Genomic DNA, 12,832 nt, shown 5'->3' with positions numbered 1-12,832 from the left:
ACTTATTTCAAAATTGATTTTCTTATTTTACCACCAATTAAGAAAAAAATGGTCAATATAAATTACGTATAGGTATATCAAATAAACAGAACCGGAAAATTTATAAACTTGACAACGTTGTAAGATTTCACTGCGATGACGCATTTTCAATGATTATTTTGGGTGGGGAGGAGTAGTGGAGTGGAAGAAGTTTGTGACTACCGGTTCGCACGGGCTGCAATTTTCTTGACGTTTGATGTCAATGTTTACTTGTTATGTGATTTAATAGTTATTTTAAGCAATATTGGTGTTTTCGTAAGTTTACGATATAGGAGATACTTGGACCTGATTGGTTTCAGGACTTTAAACAATGTGAGTATGTACTTAACGTTGTAGAATTAATTCTAGTCAATGTCAAATACGGTTTTTGTTAGTTTGCAAGAAAAATCTAGCAAAACGTTTTTTGTTAGATGATTCATTTTCTCTACGAGCATGACCACGAATATGGTTTTACATCTTGTAACAATTGGAACTGCTATAATAGATTCGCTCGCTCATGGTACGCGCCCGATTTTAGTGCAAAGTTATTGATTTTTGACTGTGTTCCTTTTATCCGAATCTTCTGCGAAATGCCACCATGTTTCGGATAATTTGGCACTAAAATTGATATTATTTTTAAATTGGTTGAAAATCGCACATATTTTTGTTTAGAAAAATGCCGGCCCCCGCAGCGGAAAATGGAGCTCCAAGATCAGAACTTCAAGAACTTCAGTTTAAAGCCCAACAAGTTACAGATGAGGTAAGCAGACTAAATAGTTTTTTTTCTTTATATTTACTGTATAAGGCACTGATACTAAACATTCATCCTTTGATTTTTTTTTATTGTAATACCCCAAAATCTATTCTCTCTCTCTATTCTGAGAGCATATGAAAATATTTTTAGAAATTAGTAGTACAATTTTCTGTACTTTTTTACAGTCCTTGGAGAGCACCAGGCGGATGTTGGCACTCTGCGAGGAGGTAATTGTCTTCTTTTATTCAATATTAAGTGTTTCTATACCTTAAAACATAAATTCTTCATATGAGTGATTATTGCATTTGAATTTCAGACAATCACAATAAAAAAATAATTTGAACTTTTCGATTTATAAAAATTTGCTATTGTCCATTAACCTTTGTACAATATTAATTTTCTTAAATTTAAATTATGATCTCCCAGTGTCTAACTAGTAACAACTTGTCAACATGTCGAATATGAAAAAGATTCATGAGGTGAATTTTATTATTAACAGAACTATAATGTTTAATTAATTAGAAGCATATATTGCGAAAGGTTTCTTAAGTTATTAACAAAATCCATTTTTTAGTTCTTTAAATTGTCATAATTTTTAAAACTGGTAATTATATAAACATATTTCTGTAGAATAGATACTTCTCCTAAAGATTTTTAAATAAAAGTCATGAGAATAAACTGTAGAAATAATTCTCTCTTTTCTAAAAACATTTTGTACAAAGGTTTATTATTGATGTTGCATGCCTATACTTATCTATCTTTACTGTCCTGTCACTCAATATATGCAGGGCAGGACTACCGTTGATTTCTCCTCTGCCCACAGAGGATTCTTGGAGATCAAACACATGCTATTATTAAACAGTTCCAAATATTCAAGTCAATTCAAAAGACAGTGTTGTGTTTGAGGTCTCAGTCCAATCAATACATTTCCATTGTTTGTGGTGTCTAGGATGTAGCAAATTGGGAGCTTTTAATTTGGGTGGTTTCACTTTTAGAGTAGTGCCATTGTTAACAAAATAGCACAACTGTGCATTTTTTTACCTAAGAATTGACCACATTGCTAAAAAGTTTATGAAACTCTGATTGTATATGTGGGAGTATATATTTATTGATTGCATGAACGTAATCGTAACGTTATTAAACACAAAGAAATATTTATTGCTGTCAAATTAACACAATAACAAAATAGTTCCATTATCATATAAAAATTCTGTCAAACTCAATATGCTACTATGCAGCTTTAGTTATATCATTTCGAGATTTTTACAGTTCGGTATTCATAATTTGCCATTAATATCTTAATCTCACTATTGTTAAAAATTTTTGAGAAAAACAAACACCCTAAATGGTTTCTTCAAATATCCAATTATACTTGAAATGAACTATGAACTAGAAACTATAATTTTTATTAAGGTAGTAAGTAAGCAATTGTTGAATCGAATTTATAAATTTCTTTTTCCCTCTGTTTTGGATTCATATTATGTGTGACGATTCCTTTATTGCTATTCTCGCTCTGTTGATATGTTGATTAATTGCCCATGCCAATCTCAATTTCGGTGGAGTCGGTGGTCAAGGTCATTTCTAACATGGTAGAGGTTTTACCACGATTCTTGTTCTTGTTGGGAAACTATCCACAATTTAGTATTGCTTGATTACTGTAACATTTCTTGAATTTTAAAATCGCAACTACTCCACTTTTTGGAAAATCTTTTAAAGACTTGCCGTAATCTGGCAATCTGCTAAGACATAATCTCTTTCTTGACACTAGTCGCAGGTGATCTGTTTCTTTTCATTGGAAAAATTTGCAATTTGCTTTTGCAGGTTTAGTATAATACTGACAAACACCAAAACATCAAAAGATTTAGTTATTTGACTGTACCAACCATGTTTTATATATACGAGTATTTCCGACGTATAATACAATTTCACCTTAACAGCTCTTAGAAGTACATAGTAGCGGTAAAAATTTATTCTATAGTATAATGTTTACCTATTTTTTTTATATTACTTATTTCAATCTCGAAATAATATGACATTACGTATTGGGAAGCTTGGACGCAGAAGTCAAAGGATATAAAAATAAAAATTGTGTGCAAATTTTTTGTGCATCAGTTTATCTTAAGACTTCTAATTTTAACGCTGGACCTAATTTCAGGCTAGCGTTAATTGTTAAGTACCTAATTAAACAAATACAATCTGGAAAACCGGTGCTTTCAGTATCAAATATTAATTTGAAAACAAAAACTTCAACTTCTTTCTGCCTTTCTAGTATGAATCTTTTCTTTGACATGTATAGTGCCAAAATTTTTTATTTTCGTTTCTCAGACGTGTCCGCACTTAAACTTATATATATATATATATATATATATATATATATATATATATATATATATATATATATATATATATATATAATATGCGAACTTGTCCCCCAATTAATTGGTCATTCTTTTTTATTTTATATCTTTTATCTCTAATCTGTTTCTAATTATTTGCCAAAAATAGACAATGACATAAATATAGCTGGCTAATTAACAATTAAACGAAAGTTTAAAACCGAATAAATTGTGTGAAGAATTCAACTACTTTCTCTTTTTTACTCAACTCTACTTTTGTTTTTATCATAGTGTATTGGACATTGCACATCAAGTCTTTGTTTGATACTATTTTGAAACTTATCTTTCCTTATGGTTTTAGGCTATTTATTTTTTATTTTCATTTTAACGGTAAAACCGTATTTTCACAAATTTCACCTTTTTTTTGACCCATCGTATATACAATTTTTAAAATGACAATATCACATTTATAGAACATAATACCCAATTTCTGAAAAAAAATGTGTATCATGAAAATTGGTACAACTATAAAAAATCGATCGAAAAAATATAGTGTCTCGTTTAACACCCACATTCAAAATACAGTACAAAAAAGTCAATGCAAAACTCGCCAATAGCGGATAACATGTATTTTGCACAAATAAATTGGCACAAAAAAATTTGACCGGTCAATTCCGTAACCCTAAATATAATACTAGTAGTTGTTAATTTTGGCACTACTAATTGTAACATTAACATTCATCATCAGATAAGATATTTATCGTTGTGTACGATATATTTTGTTGTATTTTTTTTTTGTTGGAATGGTTCTGGGAGTGTTAAATGCATGGCCCTTTTCTATCGTGCCTATATCTTTTTTTAATATCTAATTTTGTACCGATTAATTGTTGATGTTTTATTTGTTTCGTCCTGATTGTATGTTTAGTGGTGGTATAGAACATTAAATATATTCTTTCTTTTTTAGGTGCAATCAAAGATCTATTTCTAAAGGCTTATATTTTTGTTGGGTCCATTTATATTAAATCTAGAATTGTTAGTTAAGTGCATTAAAAAAATATCGGTTGTGGAATACTGAATATAAAGGGACTCAATGCTCTATGTACTTTGCGAGTGCATTTTCAGAACCATTTCTGATTGTAATTGCGTACAAAAACTAATTCAGAAATCCCATTAAAGCTTAAAGGTTGCTCCAGTTGAACTAAAAATTGTGACACGATTTCCATTACATAAATTGACCAATTCATGGACAGCTGGACATAAATGTTGTGGTAGCGGTAGCCCTGCAAGTGTGGCTGTGTTTGTGCTGTGTTTTCGTGTACAGTTCATGATATATATATTATATATTAATATTATACTTCTCACACACATGCACTATTGCACACACACACTAGCAGACTGCAAATAACTACCCAACAGAAAACTAGCCACTACCATGACATAAAAACAACTGCTTAGCTTTTATATATTTATCATCATTGGATTTAAATTTAAGATACATGGTCCGTAATTATTACAGTCATGGACAGGAATAAAATTGCTTATACCGGTTCGAGCTCTAAACAAATAAAATTGAAATACCTGGATTACTTATCATTAAAACTGCTGTTGCGTTTGATATTCAAGCATTTAGCGAGAGTTAATGAAATATCTTCATGCTTTAATAAATACGCAGGTATTTTTTTTTGGCAACCATGTGTGTGTCAAAACATTGAAATATTATTGAAAAAAAATTACGTGTAATATAATGCTTTAACAATAAAAAATTCAAAACATACCATATAATCTACTACGATCTATCCAAAAGATTCACTCGTAAAACTACTACTCAGACTGAAGTTACATTTATCAAAGATGGTTTTGCGGGCGTGCTCACTCGAACCATTTCCAAACTAACATACAGTTTAACACTTGTTTTGTGCTGCCACGTAGAGCAAGGAGGCTGGCATCCGCACCTTGGTCGCTTTAGATGACCAGGGAGGTGAGTCTCTCGAGTTCATACGTTATAATCATTTTGTTACAACCCCATTTGATCCTGATTCGTCATGTTTTACTCTATTCGCAAAGCCTTAATATTGTTACTGGTAAACCGTATTTGATGGTAACTAATTAGATTCAATCGTTTTTTTTTTTAAAAATGTATCTAGTGCAGTGTTGAAGTTCAATATAAATATGGTTTATCAGTATGCATCATTAAGCCCAAACATTTGAATGAATTTTACTGTTTACTTATATAAATATCGATACTATATACTTGAATATACATTGTTTACATACAAACCAAAAACATGGGACACATATTTAGCATATTTTGAACACACCTAGAACACAAGTTTTGCGATGTGCATGCCTTTTCGCAGCTTAGCTTGGTTGGTAGGCGGAGCCTTTTCGAAAAGCTAACAGCTAAAAACATTTTTCATTTCTCCTTGTCTGGCTAGTTCAAATTTTTAAACTTTTGGATTTTCAACAACTTATTTCCGTTTTTAAATGACCACTATGATATTGGCGAAGGCTTTGTCGTTTTTATTAAATTTTATCAATTTGTGTTTGTGTGTTTTAATTGTCCTGCCCCCAAAATCTAAAAGCGTGGTTTTCCATTTTTAACTTTAATGATTACGCAATATTAAGCCAATATCACAATTACTTTTTCTCATGCTCTTATTGTGAATGAAACATAAGATCTTTCAGTGTGTATATAATATATTACACCACACATATTATAGCCAGATGTACCTATATTTGTGTATGGACCGTAGTTGCTTTGTTGTGTTGTTTTTTTGTCCCTCTGTATGCTACCAGCACTGTGCTGTTTATAGAGTACCGATGCGGGAACCAAGACTATGGATATGCTCCACCACCAAGGGGGTAAGATATTTCAAGAAGAGTTGTTCAATTAACTCTTTGATGGTTTTGGTGTTGTGGGGCAGCTGTTTTATACTATACCTCTTTTAACTGTTGTAGTCTTTGTTTTATTGCATATTTACCTATTTATCAAGTTTCGAGGTCTTACTTCATAAAGATTACATAATACACAACATTTTACAAAGTAGTTTATAATAGCGTTTGCAATTTGAAAACATTTTATTTTCATGTCGAAAATAACATGTTTTCACAGTTATGTAGCTGAGTTCTCAATCTACACAAGACTACAACAAAGGTTCATTTATTAACAACTGGTGCGGAATTTAACTAGCAATTAGGCCGCCGATGATTAACGCATTGATCTGAGGTTGGCTCTCATGTGCACCGGGGAATGTAGGAGCCTCTTACAACATTATTTATGGACGAGATGCCATTTTAATTGCACTTTAAACTGTATTAACTCTACTGGGGAAATGAACACCACCGTTCGGGGGTTCGCATTGCTGACATTCTTCCATGTTTGTAGAGCCACGAGGTGGGGATGAAAACCCTGGTCATGCTGGATGAACAGGGCGGTAAGCATTCTCATTTTGTCATACTATAATGCCAGTGATTATGGCAAAAAGAATTCACGCATTTAAATTGCAAGTCAAGCCGCTTGTAGTCATTTTATGCTTATTCGTCAAAAAAGTGAATTCTTTTATCATAATATCATAAAGCACCCGCCACTTTCGATTTCATAGTTTCTCATCTGAAAAACATATCACACATTGAATTGAAAATCGCCAGATTAATTCCCTTGTTGCTCTTTATGGAGTAAAAATAAACAATATTTAATATACAGCGAAGTCTTTTGATGAGGTATTTTGTTCAAGTATGTGTCATTTCGATGAATTTGGAGATGGTCGTAAGTTCGATGTGATATATCACTTGGTTGTAAATATGCAATAAGATACTTGACCATTTTTGTTATCGGTGTGCTCAAACTCTTTTAATTCGGTAATGGAGAATATAATCGATGTAGCTCATTGGCGTAGAAGTGCTGTTCTCCATTTTCGATGTCTCTGCTCACACATTCTTAACAAAATGATACATAGTTGTTAAAAATAGACAGTATTTTATTAAAAAGTTTTAAAAAATAAAGAGATCACCATTTACTCACACCAATTATATACTAAATGCTGTTTAAACATTTTCAGTTGCATAAATTTCGCTTGTTCAGACATCGAGCCGATCTTTAGATGTTGTCACTTTGTTTAAATTTCAATTTTCGACCATAACATTTTCTTCAAACATATCGTTGTTTATTTCTATTCTAAGCCAGTGGCGTAGCATAAAGGAGTTTTTTAGGGTTGGTGAGTTCGAAGTCGGTTAATGTGACGGGGTAGATTAAATTAGAAAAAAGTTTCCTTATGATTACAAAAATTTTGATGCCATTGGATATAATTGTTGAACAAATTTTTAAGATTGTTTAAAAACACAACCAAAAAAAGAAAAAATTAAACAATTTTAAAATATTTTTTTAGCTACCCGGAAATCAGACATTTCCTATTTAACTTGTACCATAGCTCTTCTCGTTTCCGAAATCACTATGCTGTATGCTGTTATTTTGAATTTTGTGATTCGTTCTGTCGTTAATTATAGGTTATTGTTGCCCATATCGTTCTCGCCTCTAAACTGGCAGTTAAGGAATAAGTATTATTTCCCCATTAGGTGTCAATGTTCTGCTAGCACTAGCAGAAATTTGTAGACGGTTTTTGTTTTTATCGAACCAACAATTCGTCCTGTATTCTTCGAACCTTCTGTTTTTCTTGTATGTAATATAACCTCTGATCTTCATCTTCAACTTAAGGGCCTCCAGTGGGTTAAAAAAACTCATTAATTACAAGGTGACAACAGCGTTATTCTAAACTTCGCGTAGTGTTTAGGACCAAGAAAAATTTAAACTATATCCCTTTGCAATAAACCATAATGCACGTCATCTGTTAACGCATCAGAATACTTACATCAGTAACTAAATCTGTAATGAAATATGCATCAAAAGACCCCCACTTTACATGAAGGACATTACACTTCAAAAGTAAGTTAACATCTCCCACTATATTTTGAACACTTTAAAAATTTCTTTGTATTCTGCGATTGCAAATAAATCTAGCATGACCTTTCCTTAACATAGATATCTGCTTTTTTCTTAATCCGAAGTATATAGAACCGCCATAAAATTGGTTTTGAAACGTATTTTTTATTAAGGTAGTTTATGTAGTGTCTGAGAATGTTTTTTTGCTCTTTTTATTTTCCATATACTTGGAACCGAAAAGCGTCTTTTGCAGTGCGAACGCACCCTATGCCGAATATAACATTAATTTACCTAAGCGTATAACAAATTAAGGAGCAAAAGAAATATTCTTTCTTGTATTTGGATTAGAAAACTGGGGAACTTACAGATATTGTTCTGGCAACGCAAACGAGTTAATTATAAGATTTTTAAAATGTTGTTTCACAGTTTTCGTATGCAAAAAGTAAATACTGTTTTTTAAACACCACTGTAATTTTTGGCGGTTATTAGTTTTCGGCATGAGCATGTCGGTGGTACTAAACCAATTATGGACACTGATATACACACAGTCTACTAACATACCTAGAATTTATGTCATAAAGACATGTTGGAGGTATCAGAGAATAACTTATAAGTAATATTATTCAGAGCAACTGGATAGGATCGAAGATGGCATGGATCAAATCAATACCGACATGAGAGAAGCCGAGAAAAATCTGACTGGAATGGAAAAATGCTGCGGATTGTGCGTTTTGCCATGTCAGAAGTAAGAGTTACTTACCACCTATTCAACTTTCTTTCGCTTACTGTGTTGTTGTGACATTAACCTATGAAACTTCCTTATAAAGCACGACGGCACACCGTTCAATTTTTTTTGTATGTGCAGGGGATCATCTTTCAAAGAGGATGAGGGAACATGGAAGGGAAATGATGATGGTAAGGTTGTGAACAACCAGCCCCAGAGGATGATGGATGATCGTAATGGCATGGGACCTCAAGGCGGCTACATTGGGCGTATCACAAACGATGCACGCGAAGACGAAATGGAAGAGAATGTCGGTCAGGTAAGCAATTCTGAATTTTGAGTAGATCGATGTATTATAATGTATATCAATTGCTTCTTGTCAAATAAAGATTTTAAAACTCAAAAATCCAATATTATGTTTTTAACCTGGCAGAAAGTGTGAACAGCAATTAACGGTTAAGTGGTGGTTAGTTTAAAATTACATTGTTTTTCTAAATTAAATGTAACATAACTTTTCCATAATACTTACTAGGTCACTTGTGTAAATTAATGTATTATTATTATAAACTCATTAGGTGAACACAATGATTGGCAACTTAAGAAATATGGCCATAGATATGGGTTCTGAACTGGAGAATCAGAATCGGCAATTGGAACGTATTAATCTTAAGGTAAGATTGTTATTTTATTGTTCCCTTGCATGTAGACGTGAAAAATTGTTTCAATCTTAAAATATTTTTTTTTATCCTAAATTTAGTATCAACCAAAATATTTCTGAAATTATGTTAAATTCAGTCAAACTTGTTTGTAAGTGAAGATGAATAACAAGTATCGATTATAACATTGATTAATCTCTCTTGATGCTTTGTGTTTGTCTATGCAAAATTTTTTGTAAATATCTTTTGTTCTCTTTTTTCGTACTTTGTCTTACTATTATTCATTATAAGCAAATATGAAGAAAAAATGTATTTTTTTATGCATATATAAACTGGCCTTGTACGATTCTGCACTAAAACTGATTTTGGTGAAACTGGTAGTTTTAGTTTTCTATAGGATCCTAATAGCATGATGTCTTAATATATAAATAACATTCTTTATTATTAATCTTGATGTTGTTTGTTTACATTGCTACCTCCTTCACTCCACGACACAACATCATCTACAACTTGTACACTGACGCCCTTATTACATGGTACTGTGGGACAAAAGGGTGACTCCAATGCAGCGAGGATAGAGGTGGCAAACCAGCGTGCTCACCAGCTTCTCAAGTAGACACTTAACACAAAGACACCAATATTTTACTTTAGTTTCGTGTCCAGATTTATCCAGTCGGATTAAATGCCATTTTATTTCCATATTTAGCAAACATTGAGATGGATATTAGGTTGTCGTCAGCTTGAACGAAGATATATGAGTTTTTAACCAAATGAATGTGTCTTGAGAAAATTTGGTCTATATTTTTTCATTCAAGCTGACATCTACCACCATTGTTTAAGCTTTACTAAATGGAAATTAATATATTTAATAACCTTTTTTTATTTCAAAAATATGTAATTTTTTTCTAAAATTATACTGTTAGATACTACCTGTTCAGATAATACATATATAAAACGGATTGTAAAGCATTACTAAACTAACCAAAAAATACTGTATTCTACTGGATGACTGAGTAGTGGTAGCAAGGTATTACATTTCAGGAACTAATTAGTGCTAGGAGTCTCGAAACAGTAACTATGAAATTGGCACAGGGAAATGGCTGAGAGTTAATATTTAAAAAATGTAAATGTCATTTTTTAAAACGACGTTTCTTATTCATTTAATATTGTTATGTAATATTTCCAACAGTTTCTCTTGTTTAATATATTTAACAGGTTTCTTTCCCGTTATACGATTGTTAGTTCCTAAATTGCTACCGTGCCACCAACAGTGAATTGTCCTATCACACTATCGCACTGATTTAATGCAACTGGATAACTTTAGCTTGTTCCCATCTTTGGTTACAAAGGACCTTGATTTAACATTTGCTGCTGGCTAACAAAGCATTACTCTATTTATGACAATAATCTTTAAAGTTTCCAAAACCCTACCATCCCACAACAACTGGCTTGTAAATGAACCATAATTTGACCATGGGAACGAGCTACACCTATTTTGTTTTAAATGACTTTTGGCGCCCTGGTTTACATGTTTGTTGGTTAGGGCGAAAGCAACGAAACACGAATTGCGGTGGCAAACCAGCGTGCTAACAAACTCCTCAAGTCCTAAGGCGATAGGGGATAACAAGTCGTCTTTTATATTCTTCTGTCACTTCTTGATGTTTGTGGCTTAGCGTTATCTAGTTTACTAGTTGAAGTATTAATAAACTTATGTAATAGTTTAAAAAAAATTCGCCTGTTCAGTATATTTTGTAAATAGTAGTTGATGAAGTCTGCTGCACATATCACAATTAATGACATTATTTTTTGCTGTCTCAGATCAAGTGGTCCAACGTTGGTGGGTTATTTTCTAGCGGATTATTGGGTAGGATTTTTAATCTCGTAATTTAAGATAAAAGGCAAAGCAGAACTCATAGTTAAGCAGCATTCATGTTAATTCAAGGCAGTTTTTTTAACGGCAGTATTTTTTTTATTTAAAATTGAAAGTCAGCACCTGCAAAACAATTTTTGATGTTATGAGATTACTTAAACTTTTCATTGCATCACCAATAGGAAAAAGATGTCAAGGATATTTTCATTTGTTTATTATGTTGAATGTGAATAACTTTTTTTTAACACAGGTAAATAAAAGGGAATTGAGTATAGGATATTGAGTGTATTATCTTCAATCTCAGAAGAGACGCAAAAATTGTCGCATTGATTTTAGTTGTTCTTCATATTTTTATTTTACACTATTGATATGTAACCTCATGAGCCTGTATTCCGATTAAAAGAAAAACATGCACCTGAATTCTGATAAGATCCTATTGTTTAGATAAGCAGATAAGATTTTTTCAAGGAAATTATGGTTTATTCTCTTATATTTTTCACTGTTACGACATAACGATGAACTTTCAATTAATATATTTTGTGTTTAGTCAGTTTTCATTATTGAAGGAATTACCCTTAACTAAAACATATATTATTAGTATATTAAATTTACATTTTGCGGTTAACATGTGGAGAAGCACAGTTCATGCACACATTAGGGTTTATTTATTTGGGCAATTTAGTTTCTGTTCACTTTAGTGCGTCTTTTGGACCGTGTTCCCGTCTCTAGCCATTATTGATGATTAATGAATGCCTTTGCATTTTTATAAGCTTTAAATTTGTTATACATAATTTAACTGTTACAAAATTTGGATTGTTATGAGTGCATTGTAAATAAGGTGTATTTCACCCAAGGTTGTATATAATTAATGTTTTACATACGAGGATTCTAAGAGGTTGATTTGGAATATGTATATGTTCATTTTTAAGACATAATTATGAGATTGATTTTCTCCTGGAATATTTGCTAATTATCAATCTCATATCGAATGGTTTTGATATGTTGGTTTTAATTTCCATGTGATTATTAACAACTGTCTATATTTAATAAATTATATAATAATTTTAGCTTTTTATGTTGTATTTAAAAAATTCTTCCATTAATATTTGCAAACTTTGCTTTAAATTCTAGAGACACATATATAATTCTTAAGACTTATCCCGCCGCATATAAAAATATTATTATACTAATCATTTTTGCAATTATATTTTGGATATGCCTATTAAAAAATTTAGTATTAAGAGATTGAGTGATATTTAAATACTTAAGGTTTGGAGGCTGTTGTATCTCAAAATACAAGGAAGTATTTTGATTTTTTTATTGTAATTGTAGTTTGAACCAGCTTTTAAAAAATAGGTACTATATGATACATAGGCCACCACAGTGGTTTTTATTTACAATATATTATAATTTATACAACATATTCTATTGTGTAGCTATTTCAGATCATTAAATAAAATATTATTGAGAAAGTGTATTATTAAAATCTCCTATGTTTTTTTATTATTTTTTGCCTACATTTAATTTTTAAATGCGAA

General features: G+C 31.5%; 1 protein-coding gene across 6 annotated transcripts; it reads left to right on the top strand.

Moving 5' to 3' along the window:
• Positions 1 to 175: 175 nt before the first annotated feature.
• Positions 176 to 12,779, top strand: LOC132708376 (synaptosomal-associated protein 25). Of its 6 annotated transcripts, none has more exons than XM_060680687.1 (8): positions 176 to 351; positions 691 to 778; positions 958 to 999; positions 6,494 to 6,542; positions 8,672 to 8,789; positions 8,910 to 9,087; positions 9,344 to 9,439; positions 10,968 to 12,779. In XM_060680687.1, exons 2-8 carry the CDS (start codon positions 695 to 697, stop codon positions 11,031 to 11,033), a joined length of 633 nt encoding a protein of 210 aa, XP_060536670.1. In that variant the 5' UTR covers positions 176 to 351; positions 691 to 694; the 3' UTR covers positions 11,034 to 12,779. The 6 variants fall into 6 exon arrangements, with proteins under 6 accessions (XP_060536670.1, XP_060536669.1, XP_060536668.1 ...); XM_060680686.1 differs by lacking the exon at positions 6,494 to 6,542 and adding an exon at positions 5,922 to 5,970; XM_060680685.1 differs by lacking the exon at positions 6,494 to 6,542 and adding an exon at positions 5,038 to 5,086.
• The last annotated feature ends 53 nt before the right edge of the window (positions 12,780 to 12,832 follow it).

This window comes from Cylas formicarius, unplaced genomic scaffold (assembly GCF_029955315.1).
Source record: "Cylas formicarius isolate icCylForm1 unplaced genomic scaffold, icCylForm1.1 PGA_scaffold_10__41_contigs__length_53128322, whole genome shotgun sequence".
Classification (NCBI taxonomy): domain Eukaryota; kingdom Metazoa; phylum Arthropoda; class Insecta; order Coleoptera; family Brentidae; genus Cylas; species Cylas formicarius.
Note: the sequence above shows the minus strand (reverse complement) of the source record. Positions and strands in the feature narration are given on the sequence as shown.